The sequence below is a fragment of the Ammospiza nelsoni genome, chromosome 6 (genome assembly GCF_027579445.1).
Source record: "Ammospiza nelsoni isolate bAmmNel1 chromosome 6, bAmmNel1.pri, whole genome shotgun sequence".
Classification (NCBI taxonomy): Eukaryota; Metazoa; Chordata; class Aves; order Passeriformes; family Passerellidae; genus Ammospiza; species Ammospiza nelsoni.
In genome coordinates this window covers 16,234,231-16,249,876 of record NC_080638.1, presented here as the reverse complement: position 1 = coordinate 16,249,876, position 15,646 = coordinate 16,234,231, and the positions used below count along the sequence as shown (strand labels likewise).

Here is a 15,646-nt window from a genome sequence, read left to right as displayed (position 1 = left end):
ACTTTTCTGTGCATTTTGCACATTCTTTCTCCATAGGGGCTGCACAGAGATCCCAAAATCATAATGCATGGCTCATCCTGAAGTCCAATGCATGAGGACAACATATGGTTATTTCATACCAGGACCTGGCTTCCAACAAGTGAGTGAAAATAAAAGGACCAGTCTTGTCATATGCCAACATTAAACTCTCTGATAATGCCACTATGTATATCTGTTTTGTGCTATTGATCTTGCTGAATTCAGTAGCCCAGAATTACCACAGAGGAACGGCCTCTTCCACATCACTGGGAAATGCTACTTTGCCATCTTCCCAGTATAATGGTTTGTGAAATCCTCATGCTGTGCAAATTGAATTAACTTCACTAACTGCCTGGATTATGCAGCTTTGTGAAGTGGGGAGGACTCCCAAGCAGAGATGGATGAAAATTGGAAATTGTGCAGTGAGAGGAAAATATTAAATTTGAAATTTCATATTCTAAGCAAAATACAGTAGCCACTAGATTATTGCGTCGAGGGAACTGTTTCATACCACAAATATCTCATGTTTTTGTTTAAGTATGTTTTTTAAAACAGTGTATATTCACTATGTATTTGGCAAGTTCATTTAAAGGATTTTCCTATTAGTGAAGGAAAATTATGGGCATCAACCAGGCTTTGATATAAGGTAGTTGCCAACAGTGCTAAGACAGTTTTGGGCACATGCAGAAACAACACTGTAGGCACTGGGAAATTTTAATATGCATTAAAAAAAATTACAAATTCATGGTTAGTGTTTTGGGAATTCTAAGCTTGAACTCACATGGTGGTACCCTTCCATGAGTCTGCCCTCAGAAGTGAAGATGTAGGAAGTGACTGCTAGATTTCCTGGGTGCAGGAGGGATGGAGAAGGTGGTGATGGAGAAGCCCTGCTGTCCGTGCACTGGCCACCACAGCTCAGGCATACACTCCACCTTTGGAAGGATCACAGCCTTGGGGAATCTTCTGCTGCAGTCCAGGTTGGTTTGGAAAACACTACATCTGAGTACAGTGTAAAGCCTTCCCTTAGATGCTGTCAACTTGCTGTTTTTATAGTACAAGCATTTAGAGGTGTCGCAGAAATTATAACTCTATTGTGCTAGCTCCTGAAATAAACATACAGTAAGGGAGAGAGGAAAAAGTGCAAAGCAAATAACCTTAGAAATCTTGTTTTTCTATTTTGAAATCAGCATAGTAAGATTAAACATCTTGTATGATTTCACACACAGTAAAATTCAAAGAAAATGAGAGGGGCTGAAGCATACCCAAATGATGTGCCATACTGAGCTAATAAAATGTGGTGTTTGTGTGCTTGTGCCCATTGCAAATGTTCACTTGCTGAGCTAAATGTGTGTGACCTGCCTTTGCACTATTGGCATGCTGCAGATGCTCCTCTTGAGAGGATCCTTCAGTGCTAACATAGGCAAGCAAGCGGGGCTTTGGTCAGATCTTCTAACAAATTCTCACTTTATAAACTGCATTAATTCAGTTGCTTGCAATGATTTGTACAAAGCTCAGGTTTGGGGGCTTTTTTAGGGTTTTGTTTTTTGTTGTCTTATACATTTCCACTGTGTAGGTCTGTGTACTTGTCTCAGGACATGTGGGAAAATTCTGAATGAATGTTAAAAATCACCCAGTAAGAGCCCAGGCTTACCCTGCTGTCCCAACCAAGATATCCTTTGGGAACAGTAAATGCACAGTTTTAGGCATTCCTACAGCTGATGGTAATATGGACATGAAGATAAATTTGTGTTTTGGAGTTGAAGATGCTATAAAATTTTTACTTCAATTTCAAACTTTTATTTGCCTGTAATCCAAGGCACTGACACAGTGATAACTGAGCTTCTTTGCTTAGTAGAGCAGGTTCTCCAAAAGATGCTTTCTTTAGACCAGTGAATGCACTTTTGCACTATTGATTTCCTGCTGCTTAGACATAACTAACATTTTAAGTAATCTACACAGTTTTGAAATTTACATTAGGTCTTTTAATAAAATCCCTAGCACCTGAGGGACTTCTTGGTAGGATAGACAGTGAACTCCTATCAGCTGAACACTAAACAACAGAACACTAAATTTCAATATCACTTTAGCAAAATTCTGACCTAAGCTGATCTGCTACTGCCCCAAAACCTGAAAGCCAGCCATCACCCCACAGCAGTTGCCTCTGTCTGGGTATTGGTTGAGCTATCAGACCACAGTCAGGTTGCTCTTGGTTTGTCCTTACAAGTGCTTTACTGAGAAACCCTGAGTTAAAATCAGTTCTGCGTTATGCGGGACACATTCCCGAGAAGTGCTAAGATGTACTGTCACTAGATTTCTTGCAGAACTCCACACTAGATGAGAAGGGGAGATCCATGCTAAAAAAGGAAACAGGAATAGCACAATGTGGCTGAGATCATGTTGTGGTGTTTTTAGAGTAGAGATCAAAGGCTGCTGAGAAGGCAAGCCCTTTTGCATTGCGTGTTGTGGCAATTACACAATTGTCCTTGTCCTGAAAAATTTTACCTGAAATAGATCTGCATGGGTCTCTGTTTGGATCCCGCTAAAATCAGTGGTAGTTGGGACTGTGGTCCTACAAAGTGGGGTGGGATTTTAGTGATGGTCTGTTCACTTCCTGCCTGTGTCCTTTTCTGCTCTAGGACATGACCTCCCTTCTGCTGGAGGAAGTAGGTGCTCAGCATTTTAGAGATTTCTTCCTCTTCATTTTGTTTTGAAGTCTGTTATCAAGTCTGAAGCATTCTGACTGAAGGTTTTGATTTAATTTATAATTGGATAAATCACAGAACTGGCCTGCACCATCTATACCTGTCAATTGATCTGGTGCAATTGAAAACTGCAAGAAGCCTGAGCTGATATATAGAACAGGGATATTGGAATGAACTTTCAAGGGAAATCTGCAGCTAATTTTCTTAGGCACGTTAAATGATAAGCAACCCAAGCTGACCAGATCTTTTTGTATTTAAGAATGTGATTTTTGAGGGCAAATGTGGGCAGCGAGAGAAACTCTGCTGCAGAAACAAGTAGTTATTAAGTAGCTGTTGATGTATCTCTGTGTACCTTTAATATTTTTGTGAATGGGTAGATGATCAAGAACATTTGGAAGAGAAGATCAATTTGGTTTGGCTGTGCAGGTGAAAATGCATGTCTTAACTTGTATTTGCGTCTGAAAATTATAAGACTCAGTAGCAATAGGTTTTGCCTTTGCTATTTAAAAGCAAATAATCCATTTTATTGCCTCTTAAAAGGGACATTCTCTCCCAGGTTTCCAAGGAAAAAAGCCATTGTATGGCTTTTTAAGCCATTTCTTGTAGTCACATTTTAAGCTATTCACATTTTAAGCTATTTCACATTTTAAGCTATTTCTTGTAGTCATAACACCTCAGTGGTCCTGACCCGAGATTTTTCAAAGTCAATCTAGCAGTGCTGAGATTTACTGCTTCTCCTGAAGTATCAACATAATTACATAAGTGTGTGCCAGCAGTGTGTGCTTGTATTGGTAGCTCATGTGCAGCACACACATTGCTGGCTGTCTGCAGCGCACTGAAACCTGAGATTTATTGCATTTACAAAAGGCCATTACAATGCAATTTTAACTTACTGTCATTAAAGGGTCTTACATCATAAGCAATCACTGCAAAAAGCCTTGGCCCACGATTTATTCATAATTTTTATTGCATGATTTATTAGCGCCTCTGTAACATTTTATAAATCTTATCAGAAAGAAATTAAAATCAATTAGGGCCTGATTCTTTTACCTTTACCCGTGTTGGGTGGTACCTTGTTCTCAGCCTGACGGAAATGGGGATATTCCTGGAGTAAGCTATCACTACAGGAGTAGGAGTGAAGATAGCAAAATCTGGTTACTTAGTGAGCACAGGAGAGAGATGTAAAAATTATTCTAGAAATGACAGCATTTGGTTTATATTCCAGGGGGAGGAGGTGGTTCTCCATGGATTCATAGATTTCTCTGATTTCATCTGATCCTACCGCTTCTGTGTACCATTTGGAGTGAATCACATATTTATGTAATTCAATATTCAGCAGGGAAAGCCAAGTCAGCCTTCTAAACTGTTCTTTCCTCAGATCAAATTGAGCATATAGTAACTGAGAGGCTAATTGTAAGACAATTGCAAAGATCTCAAAATGGCTTTTCTATCAGTCTTATACCCCAAGAATGCACACAAATCTCATAAAATCAAGCTTATACAAAATGGAAACTCAGTTTTGCCATCTATATTTGCATGAGAAAGAATTACGCACTTGATTATCAGTTAGGGCCCAATTTTTCAATCAGAATACCCCTGCTTGCCCTTTCTATTACGAAACACAGCGCTCAGATATGATTTAGTTGAACATTAATTGAAGTCATGTGCTTTAAAGGGAGATGTATTCTACAGTCCTTTGCAGTAGAAAAAGCCAGTAAGATCATGATGAGCTTTGTCAGTATTAGAGCTCTGTTTTGATGCAGTGTGCTAAAGATTCTCATGTCTTTAAAAGATTATGAGCACATGTATTTGAATATGTATGCTCCTAATAAATTGCTAAGATCTATTGCACTTCAGTGCTTTGGAATGGAAATAGGCACCGTGTCTATTAAAAAAAGCAGCACACAGCAATTAATTTGTTACCCTGAACCATACTGCAGGAAAATTCATTTCTATCCTTGAAGTTGGTGGTAATTTTGGCTGAGTTTCAATAACAGTAAGGCTGGGCCCTCTGTTGCTAACATCTCTCCTTATGTTAAGAGAAAGGCAGTATGTATAGACTTTACTAAAGTACTACTGTAAATATACACTATGCATTTGTACAAATAAGACTGTCACATGCTAGATCACACAGCAGAAGGGAAGAACAAAATGGAAAAATAGGTTTCCTAGGTATAGTCTAATACACCACAGTTCTGTGAATAGTTCTAAAATAGAAATATTATAATTGATCCACAGATCTTTTTCTCCTTTGTCTCATGATAGACCAACAGAGAATTACCAGTATTTTGTTGCTTTTTTTGCCCTAACCAAAACCAAAATAGCAAATGTCAGGAGAAGGGCAAAGAAAATAACTGAAGGTACGTAGGGATGGATTAAAGAGAGAAGGGACCAAATATCTTTCTGAAACCAGCCACTAAATTCAGATTGATTTCAGTGGCACCACGGTTACTTCTGCAGAAATATTTTGGGGTGGTTTAATTTTGAAGTCCTTCCTCATATGGAAATCCCACTCAGCATCGTAGGAGGTGGCAGCAATAGGAAGGCATATATATGTGTATGCATATGATGGTATGATCCATACAATCACAGCCTGGGCTAAATGAAGTAAATTTTGTAACCTAGAAACATTAAAATTAAGTGAGATTAAAAAAATTGAATTAAAATGGCAACAGATGCTGTTCTTTTTTAAGGTTTTGGAATAATAGAAATAAAATTGGAAATAGGAAGATAGATTTTAAAAAAATGTCCTTGAATCCAAACTGCTAAGTCTGTACTAGGCAGCCATGGAATTGTCAGGTGGGTAACATCATCTCTCTCATCTCCCTGTGAGATCGTGACTTCAAAGAGATTGTAAGATTTTTTGGGCAGATATCATATCTTCCTGTGTGCTTCTGAGCAGCTCAAACTGGTGAGGCTGTGATTCTGCATGGCTGTTCTGATACTTTTAATTTTTTTCGTGTGTGTGGTAGTTTAAAAACATATTACTTCTGAATTTGGATGGACAGTTCCCAGGAGTTACTGCTCCCACCGTGACCAATTTGATGAGGATTGGATATGGGACTTGGAGCAGTGAACACTTTCTAGCTGGCATTGCAAGGTTTCTTTGGTCAGGATGCAGAGAAGACTACCATGCTTACTAGTGGGTTATATAAGGATTTGCAGTAACATGTTCCTTGATGGGAGAAAATAGGAATAAAATGGAATTTTAGGAACTATATTAATAATGAATGATAGAACGGTAGTTAATAGATGTCTGTAATTCTATTATACTACAAGTGCAAGGGAAACCTCATTTGATGTGGAAAGATTCCCATTTTTCCAGAGCTGTAATGCAGCGTGCAGTTAAAATTAGGCTGTCTCGTTAATTGTCACAGTATATGGTGAGAATTCCTGCAGCCAGCTTCAGTGCAGGATTAGATATGGCTCTGCAGGAGACACCTTCCAGAAAGGCTCAAGGTGGGAGAGCAGCTCCAGCAGGGCCCCTTGGAAGCTGTCCCTGAGGAGGGTAGAGGGAAGCGAGCAGGGCAGCTCTCATCCCCTCTGCTGCTGCTTGGTGGGAGGCTGCAGACCACTGTCTGTGGAGTGCTCCTGTGCCAAGCATGTCCTGCATCACACATCTATGCAATAAGCTCCCCTTGTGAAGGGTGAGGAGTATCTGTTCCCACTCCCTGAGATCTGCCTCAATTCCTGAGCTAAGCCTTGCTGGCCAGGGACAAGGAAAAGCAGAATCACCCCGGCCTCTAATCCTCAAGACAGTGTGGTTATTCAGGAACTAGGATCCCATAAGCCTTTTCATACCTATGGGTTGTACTTTATATAGAGAAAAATCAGTTTAAATGAACACAGCAAGGCTGAAATGCTCCTGAATGTACAAAAGAAAGCTGGAAGAAATCCCTGGGGAATACCTTTCTCTCATCTCTTTACCACTGTCCTTTTTCCTGTCTCCTTCTCAGTGTCAGAAACTTGTCCTTCAAAAGTCACCCACTGAGGAAAGCAGATTCTTCTGCAGGATGTGAAGGGGAAAACATGAGGGAAGGGTGAGTGAGAGTTTTGCTTTTCCTCTTACAGATCAAAGTGGTACAGCATATGCCAGGATTGTAAGTCAAGCTGTTGAGGACTTTCCATAGGACCCCAACCAGCTTTTATTTAAAAAACAGTAAAGGTTTATTTGGAAGGACTACAAAAGCTTTCCTGAGAGTTCATTAAAAAAGCTTAACTGTCCAATTTGAATGTAAGCAGTAGGCACAATCTCAGCTGAAAGCTCCTTGTTCTCAAACACTGACCAAGGAATGTGAATTAACACCAATTCACTAACCCAAGGAATGTGAATTAACACAAACACAACCTTATCCTGCTGAGGAGGAGGAGGAGGAAGGGGAAAAAATATGTTAGATACCTGCAGGCCAAACTTGCCAGGAAGTCAGTGGGAGCTTTACTAGTGGAAGAACAGCATGACCAGACATAAATATAAAGGGGAGAGGATGCCAAGAAAATATTTTTCACACATTTGTGTACTGAGTGATCTATGAAGTCTAGTAAGTACAGAGGGCAGGAACTCCACCACAATGTAACACTCTGCTGCTTTAGCATAGCTTTCTGGCTGACTGTATTTCCCCCTTTTTGCCTACTTAGAATAAATTAATTTACAAAGTTGTCTGATGATGCAAAAAGGACAGTTCTAATGAGCTTCAAAGAAACATCAGTTTAGATATGTTCAGTGATATTTAGCTGTCTGGACAGATGATTTTGGATCCCTGGATCTTTCCCATCATCTTTCGTTACTCTGTTCAGATCTCAAGGCACAAGATTTTGCCTCTGATATCCAAACATGGGTTCTTTAGGTTAAGGAGAAGTGTAATACCTGTTTATCTTACTAAGATAGATGTCTAAGGCAGTCTATCATTTGAAACAAACTGTCTTTTCTTATTATAGATATAGAAGATTATGCAATTTTGAAGTGTTTCCTCTTTTTAGAAAGAACTACATTATTAAGAAATTAGCACAGAAAAAACTTTAATTAAAATCAGCCACTATTGTTTTAACAAGCAACTGTTGACTATGTTGCACCTAAAGACAAATGATTAGTGACTAGGAGCTTTGCCTAATCAAAGTAAGAAATAAACAAAATTTGCAGAGTTAGCTGATTTTGCCTGATGTACACAAATGCACTTCCAGTCTTCCCTGGCTGTCTACAAGGAGCTCAGAAGTAATTTAGTATGAGTCAGGTGGGGGTGAAGCAAAACAGTCAAATGTACCTGTATTTGCAAGCAGTGTCCATCAAAATCCTCCAAGAATGGCTGGATTTGAGTAAATGCTGAGCTTTTCATAGACAGTTCCTAAACATTCACTGCTCTAGGATACCAGATACAGCCCAGAGAATCTTGCTTTATACAGATACGCAGATTTTCATTTAATCTTAATATTCAGAGACTGTATTCCTTTTACTTGCCCAAGTGTAACACTATAATGGTTATGTAAACTGATGCTTACATTGAGATGTTATTTTGACATGCATTTTGGTGCCATATGTAAACATCAGAGGTCTGTAATAACCACCCTTAGTACAGGTCTCAGTTCCCTTTAGGAAGAGATAATTTTGTGGTGGTTTTTTTTTTTTTGACAAAATGGCATTGTGAATTTAGATTTTTGCACAATCAAATTGCAGTTTGTAACTAAAAGTAGTGGACTCAATTAGAAGTGGGGTAACAGTGGATTTGTTGCCTGACTCTACCAATAATTGCCTTAATATACCATTCACTTGTTAATGATGTTATCAATTATTTTACTATAAATCAGCTATTGTGAGCTTCAGGTCTTTTTGCAATGTCTGTGATAGGTTACAGGAACATAAATCAAACTCCCATCTCTTTTTACATCCATAACCATAACTTATGGCTTTTATTAGGAAATGTTAAGTGTCCTATAATGTCTTCTTAATGGACAGTGTGTGCATGTGTTGATGAGGAAAGCCATCTTCCTTCATGCAAAATATTAATGCATGTGGCCTACGTCTCCATAGATACAAGTTAAAGAATCATATTTAACCCATGAAATATTCAGAGCACTCATATTTATCTAGTCTTAACAACCCTCTACAACCCAACAAGTCAGAGGTAAATCAGGAGTTGGATTCTAACAGGTATGCACAAGTGAATGTGAATAAATGGTACATCATCCACTCAAAAAAAACCCCCAACAAAGCCAAAACATTTTATAAAACACCTATTGCTAAATGAAAATACCCTCAGAGAATTTATATCCTTCTAGAATTCCAGCCCGTGCATCATAAAGACTCCTAATATTGATTATAAATTCTTGTCCTTCTCCTAAAATATCATAATGCCTCCAAGAAAAAGGGTGTTTTAAGCTCTGTATCCTTTTCCTTGGGACAACATTATCCATTTGGCTTTTGAACCATTTCCCAAAACCTTGAACAAGCAAATTACTTTCACTTGAAATATGTTTTACCAACAGATTCCTGGGTACCAGAGAGATCTGCCATTCAGATTGCCTGCTAACACTGGGCTTGATTAATGGAAACCAAGCATTTTCAAGGATACCCTCCAGCCTTGTTCCCTTGGCAGAAATCAGAGATTTGAAAGCTGCAATACAACAGCATCATCTTTCCATCTTGTGGTAAATATTCTATTATTCCTTTATCCTCCATGCTGTTTAAAGGAATTAATTTAAAATATGAACTCCTTTGTTCAGGGAGGAAGTCTCCAAATGGTGTACAAACAAGAATCTTTAGAAATGCACCAAGATATAACTCCAGGCTCTGCTCCAGCTTTCCCCATTCATTCAGTTTGCAGACCTGGTGTCTCCCTGCTGGAGATCTCTGCTCAGACCAAGTCTCCGGCAGCTGCTATTCCGCCACCCATTCATACACAGCCAGCTCCCTGCTCCTTGCATTTCCACTTCTCTTTCCCCCATCCATCCAATTTTCTCCCTAATCTGATCTCACTTCTTTGATCCTTCTCAGGAACACTGATCACCCTCCCCCACCAAAGCACCAGTCATCCTTACTGAGGTCTGGCAAAAATCAAGCTCTAACAAAGGTACATTTAAGAGTAGAGCCTATGCCAACCAATTTCTTTATGAAGGCACTATCCTCCATCTCTTTCCCTAGTTATCAAATTGACTATCTTGGGAGTTAATCCTGCTGCTGTTCCTGAAGCAAATGTTTTCAGTACTTTTCATTTCAGGAGCAGAATCAGCCCCTAATTAATGTAATTATTCTCATAGCATGAGGAGGTGCCTACTTAAAGCAGTTGGATGACTATTACAGACCATTTTTATCCATACCTATGTGTGAGCTGCACCAGTGTGCATTCCCTTTCCAAAACAACCGCAGGCACCAGGAGGGGAGGAGTTGTCCTTCAGTAGCAGGCAAGAAACCTGTCAAACACTCTGTCCCTTCTACATGAATGAAACCCTTTCCTCTGATTAATACTTTGCATTTCCCACAAGGGAAAAAGAGACAGAGTGAGCAGCTGAATTACCCATTTTCAGAGAAGCATGTTCATAAATATTTAACTTGTATGAGAAAAGAGAAAGGCACTGACTCCCTTTCCAGTCCAGGCTGAAACTCTCCAAATCCCCTGGTACCACTGGGAATGCTTGCTCCCATAATCCTTTCCCCATCTCATAAAGGGGAGAGAGCCATTAGCTTGCAAGAGGGCTGGACAAGGTGTCTCTCTTTACTGGGGGATGTCTGACGGTAAGAATCTATGCATAGAGGGAAATTTCCTGGTGTAATGGAGACCTCTCTGGCCTATGACCGGGACCCTGCCCCAGGCCGGGAGTTTTAGGAGCCTATTAGAAAATAGGGTCTCTGGAGGCCCACATCTGAGTACATAGGCTCAGGCCTTGGTATCTACTAGTTCCCCATGCCTGGGGCCTGCTTGAGACTGTGGGTTACATCCCCATGGACCCCACGTGGTGATTTTTGTATGGCCACACACATGGATGGCTGCTCTGCTCTGACAGAACCCTGGTGATGCTGGGGGGAAGTGGGACCACAGGGAGGTTTGAGTGTTTTGATGGGGGTGCTGATTGCATTGCTTACCCTTGCATATCTGGAGGAGTAGGGATCCTCAAAGAGTGCCCAGATGCGGGGCTGCCACCGTCTCCAGAAGCCCCCAGACCTGCCATCTGGGGAGTCACTAAGTGCTAGGCGTTTTGTCATCTCCAGCTCATCTTCACCATCACCAGAGTCTCCGGTGCCATCTATGTCTCCGTCCTCAGCACTGCTATCCAGGGGAGCCCCACCAAAGCTGTCCAGAGCCTCTTCGGCGTCGCGGTGCTGCCGGTAGGTCATCCAACAGCAGGGCTCCACATCGGTCTCATCGATGCCCCAGAAGGCCAGCTCCTCCTCATACAGGGGCCCGCACACGTCCGCGGGGCAGTGCAGCTTGCCAGTGCGGTAGTAATTCAGGATGTGGGCGAAGACGCCCGGGTGCCGGTCGAAGAAAAACTCATCCGTGCGGGGGTCATAGTCAAAGTGGCTGTGGGCATCGGGCTCAGCGATCCAGGCCAGCCGCGTGCCGGGCAGGGTGCGCAGGGTGCTGCGGTAAGTCTGGTGCCTAGTCCCTCCCACGTTGATCACAATGCGGTCGCTCTCGTCGCCCTGGCCCATCTCGTCTCTTATTAGGCATGTCGCAGACTCATCCAAGCAAGCACGGCAGGCAGCAAGCCCGTCAGGGGACGGCTGCTCGGCGGCAGTCGGTGCCTAAGCCGAGCCCCGCTCCGGGCCCGCGGGGGCGAGGGGCCCCGGCCAGCCCCGCTCCCCCGGGGCCGCTCCGAGGCGATGCCGGTGGCGGTGGCTCCCGGCGCTGCGCCGCCTCCGTCTGGAGTCAGACGCTCGGGGTCCGCGGCAGCTGCAGCCGCGGCGGAGGGGCAGGGGCAGGGGGGGCCATGCTCCGGGAGAGCGGGCGCTGCGGTGCCGGAGGGGGAGGGCCTTTCCCTGGTTGGACGTGGCCAAAAGCACAAGGGAAAAAAAAAAAAAAAAGGAAAAAAGAAAAGGGGGGGGGGGGGGTGGGAAGAAAAATCCCGGCACCGGCGCTGCCCACAGGTGCGCGGGGCTGCGGGGCTCCCGTGCTGGCTGCAGCCCCCGCGGGAAACGCGGGGCTGTGCCCGCGCCCCTCCCGGCGCTGCGGGCGGGGGGCGCCGCCGGTGCTGAAGGGACAGCGCCGCGCTCCCGCCGCCTCCGCCCCTGCGCCCGGCCGGCCCGGGTCGAGCGCTTGCCCGTGCGGGCGGCGGGACCCGCGGCGCTGCCGCTGCTCCTCCCGCCGCTCCTCCCGCCGCCGCCGCTGCCGAGCCGCTCGGTGCAGCCCGCCCGCCGCCCCGCACCGGCGCGCAGGCGCCGCTCCCGCCCGGGTCCTAGCGCGGGCCGCGCCCGCCGCCGGGACGGGGGTGCCCGCTCCGGGACCCGGGCTGCGGGCAGAGCGCCCTCCCGCCCCGCGCACCCACCCGCACCGCGCGGCGCTCACACCGAGGGTCCCCTTCGGGAGCGGCGGGGGTCCCGGGGCTGCCCCTCGCTCGGCTCCTAGTGACACTCTGGGGCACCAGTGACATGAGTCACGGCTGTGCTCGTCCTGCCTGGACCCGACTGGCTGAAGGGCACAATTCAACATCTCCCCAGGCGTAGATTTCTGGCCTCGCGAGTAGGGATACCCTTCCTATCAGATTGTGCTTTTAATCGGTTCCACGCACCTACACCACTTCTCCATCTTTTCCTATTGTTCACTTGGGGTTTTTTTCTGGCCGCCTATGTTGGTAGTAAGTTGCAATTTGGGTTTGTGTTTTCTTTTTTTATTCTCATTATTTCACAAGTAATGACAAGGGTAGTTTTGGAAATCCCTCAGCTCCTGTCTTGCAAGGAGCTTGAAGAACAGCAAGAAGATGGTTGTGTGGAAAGGAAGTAAGAGAGGTATGTAGATGTGTTCTGTATTTTGTTTTATTTGCTGCCAACGTCTCAGGAGGAATGGGCTTATGGGAAAGCTTGGAGAGCTGAGACTTTGTGGATTGACCATGGGAGGTCATGTCGTGATGAATGGGAGAGGCTGGTGAAACATACAATGGAAAGGTACATGGTTAGGGAATGCTGATGGAGTGTACAAGTGGTAGGGACAACACCATGCTCAACAGAAGAGGGAAGACCAGAGGAACGCAGTTAGGTTGAACTTGCAAGTATGAGAGAAATTCAGATGTGCGGGAGCAGCAGGTGAAGAACAAGTGGAAGGCTGTCAAGGAGCAGTCGGTGTGCTCAGGTTTGTGAGACGAGGTGTTTGGTCACCTGCAGCTTCCTTGCAAAGAGCATTGCTTGGCTGGGATGCAGAGAAGAAAACCGCAGTAGCATGGTGAGACATTCCAAAGAGGTCTAACCAGCAGATTTGTCTGTGAAAATGATAACAGACTGCTTGTTAAGCTGGTGGGGTAGAAGGAAGGCCTGGGACCTGGTGCTATTTGTGTGCGACTCTGGGGAAAAGGGAGGGAAGACAGCAGGAATGGGAGTATGTTACTCGTATCAGCTATGAATGAGAAATGGGAAAGTGAGGCTAAATCAAGGCAACTCTGCACTTCAGCTAGCATAAACTGATGAAAAAATCTCCAGAAAGAGATGCCAGACAGCAGCTTCAGCACTGGGACTGAACAGAGGCAGAAAGGTTGATGACAGAGGGAGAATCTGAGAATCACAAGTACAGAAACACTATCTAAAATCCTTGAGAATTGCCAGCCAGAGGACACAGAGGGAAAAGAGGGCTGCGAACCCAAGCCTGGCATTAAGAAAGGAAAAGAGGATGTTGACTCTGACAAAAATAATGCATGCGAAAATTCTTTTAAATCGTAGTAAATGCCTATTTTTGATAATAATGCATCTGAGGACCAATGGGAAAGAGCTGTAGGGTCGGTTCTGAGAGTTAATGAAGGCTGTGGAGGGCAGGTGACCCAGAAAAGATGTTCGGGGCCTGTGAATCCTAGGCTTGTGGGTCCTTCTGGTAACATCCGCAACTTTAAAGATTCGTTCCCAGCTCATTAGCTCCTGCCATCCATGTTACCTTGCCTGCAATGAGTGATTCCTCTTTAGGAATTTCAGTGTTGGAATCTAAGGCAAATGTGGGAATGAAAGAGATATGGTGCAGCTTCCCTTGCTTGGGTTTCCCCTCTTGTCTGGGGAGCTGAAGGAGGGTGGTGCAGGACCTCAGAAGTCATCTGGGAGTACATGTTAAAAGTAGAAAGCTTGTTTAAAGAGAGTTTTCATGGACTCAGGTGGGGAGGCCATGCTTAAGTGACCTGCAAGGTTTCTTTGAAGTTACTAAAGCTGCAATTGATAAAGCAGCATTGGTGGAATCAGAAGAGTTGGATGTTTCAAAAGACATGAAAGAGGGCCCCAAATCAGAAGCTGATGGGCAAGCAGGAGCTTGTGAGATCTGGACAAAGATAGCTGCTGAAATAGAAGGTCTTTTAGAAATATAAATTGGAATGTAAGTTTAGACACAATTTTCATGTGGAAAATGACAGATAACATCATGTTTGAAGTTGATATTGAAGCTTGAGAGGGAAAGTATTCAAAAATAATATCTTTAACAAGGATCCTTATTTAACAAGGATCATGGCACAAAATAACTGCATATTAAGGCACAAAGAGTTTGCTTTGCATGGTAGATTGCAGCATGATTTGCATTTGTTTAACTAGACACAGTTGATAATACTGCATGGATGGCTGTTGGTTTGCATGGAACAGAGGGTTTAAGACAGCCGAGTAGCTATTGTATCTGAGCAAAGTTTTGCTTAAAGCTTGCCATGTAGCAATATAAAATTCTAGTTTAATTTAAAAAAAAAATTCATAATTAGAAATGTTTGGATTATGATAGACAAATGAAATCATCTAATTTTTCAAGTTCTAATTTGCAGACAAAACTTCCTATGGAATTATGATTAATCCCAAACTTGACAGTAGCACTTCTGTCCTCCTAGTCCCATAAAAAATAATATTATAACTGGATTTTATTCTAGTTTATGTTTGACATCTTTAAATCCTTAAATATCTGGTTTATATTTGATATCTTTAAGGAGGACTTAATATGAAGGTGGATGTGAGAGTCCCCAAGTCATCTAGCTTTTCTGTGATACAACTTGTCATTTCAAGTTAACTTATTAATTAATTTTACTAAGTTTTACATGTTAAAAAGAACTAAACCAGCTTTAATAATGCTGGGTGACCTCTGTAGGAAGCACAGAATTGGTAGTTATCAAAAGAGTTCACAGTCTGTTTGGATAAGGGTTATGGTATAGCAACAGCATCTGCAGAGGTGGTGTTACCAGAAAATTTTTAAATGCATTAAAATCCATTCATCTAGAAAATACATTTTTTCCCTTAACCGATTCTAATAACTGGTGAGAGATTTTGAGGATCATCTACGCTGAGTTGGAGCTGACCAAAATCTGGCATAAGTGAGGAAAATGAGCTGTAGAGTTTTGAAAAGTCACTCTGAAGGTCTCCCTTGTGGCACACCTACTGTCAGGAGAGTATATGTGCACTTTGAGCACTCCTGTTGGTCTGTCTATAATTCTAGCTGTTCTTCTAACCGTCTAAAAGTTTTAGTGGTGATAGTGGAAGAATATCTTTTAGCCATAGATATATTTTAGTTTTCAAACTACTGTGCAGCTGAGTTAGAGAGTGAGTCCATTTGCTAATTCTGTCACTGGTGTTAGGTCGCCTCACTGTTCTGATGACATGGGAAGAATTAGTCCTTCTTTCCCCTCTGTGTCTGGTGTACTGGGATCACCTTTGTTGCCCTATACTTCAGCATCCTCAGGGCAGTCATATGCAAGAAAAGGTAGATTGTCTTTCAGAGAGAAGTCGAAATTTTGTCTACAAACTAAAAAAAAAAAGCTAGTAGGTTCACATGCTATTCTTT

The 15,646-nt window shown here is 43.2% G+C and overlaps 1 protein-coding gene across 5 annotated transcripts in view; it reads right to left on the bottom strand.

Annotated features, from left to right (window-relative positions):
* Positions 1–11,584, bottom strand: part of KCNC1 (potassium voltage-gated channel subfamily C member 1) — a 121,269-nt gene extending 109,685 nt beyond the window's left edge. For all 5 annotated transcript variants that reach the window (XM_059475342.1, XM_059475341.1, XM_059475338.1 and 2 more), the window contains exon 1: positions 10,792–11,584. In XM_059475342.1, coding sequence (XP_059331325.1) covers positions 10,792–11,361 — 570 coding nt within the window. In that variant the 5' untranslated portion in view covers positions 11,362–11,584. The remainder of the gene's footprint in view (positions 1–10,791) is intronic.
* Positions 11,585–15,646: the final 4,062 nt, after the last annotated feature.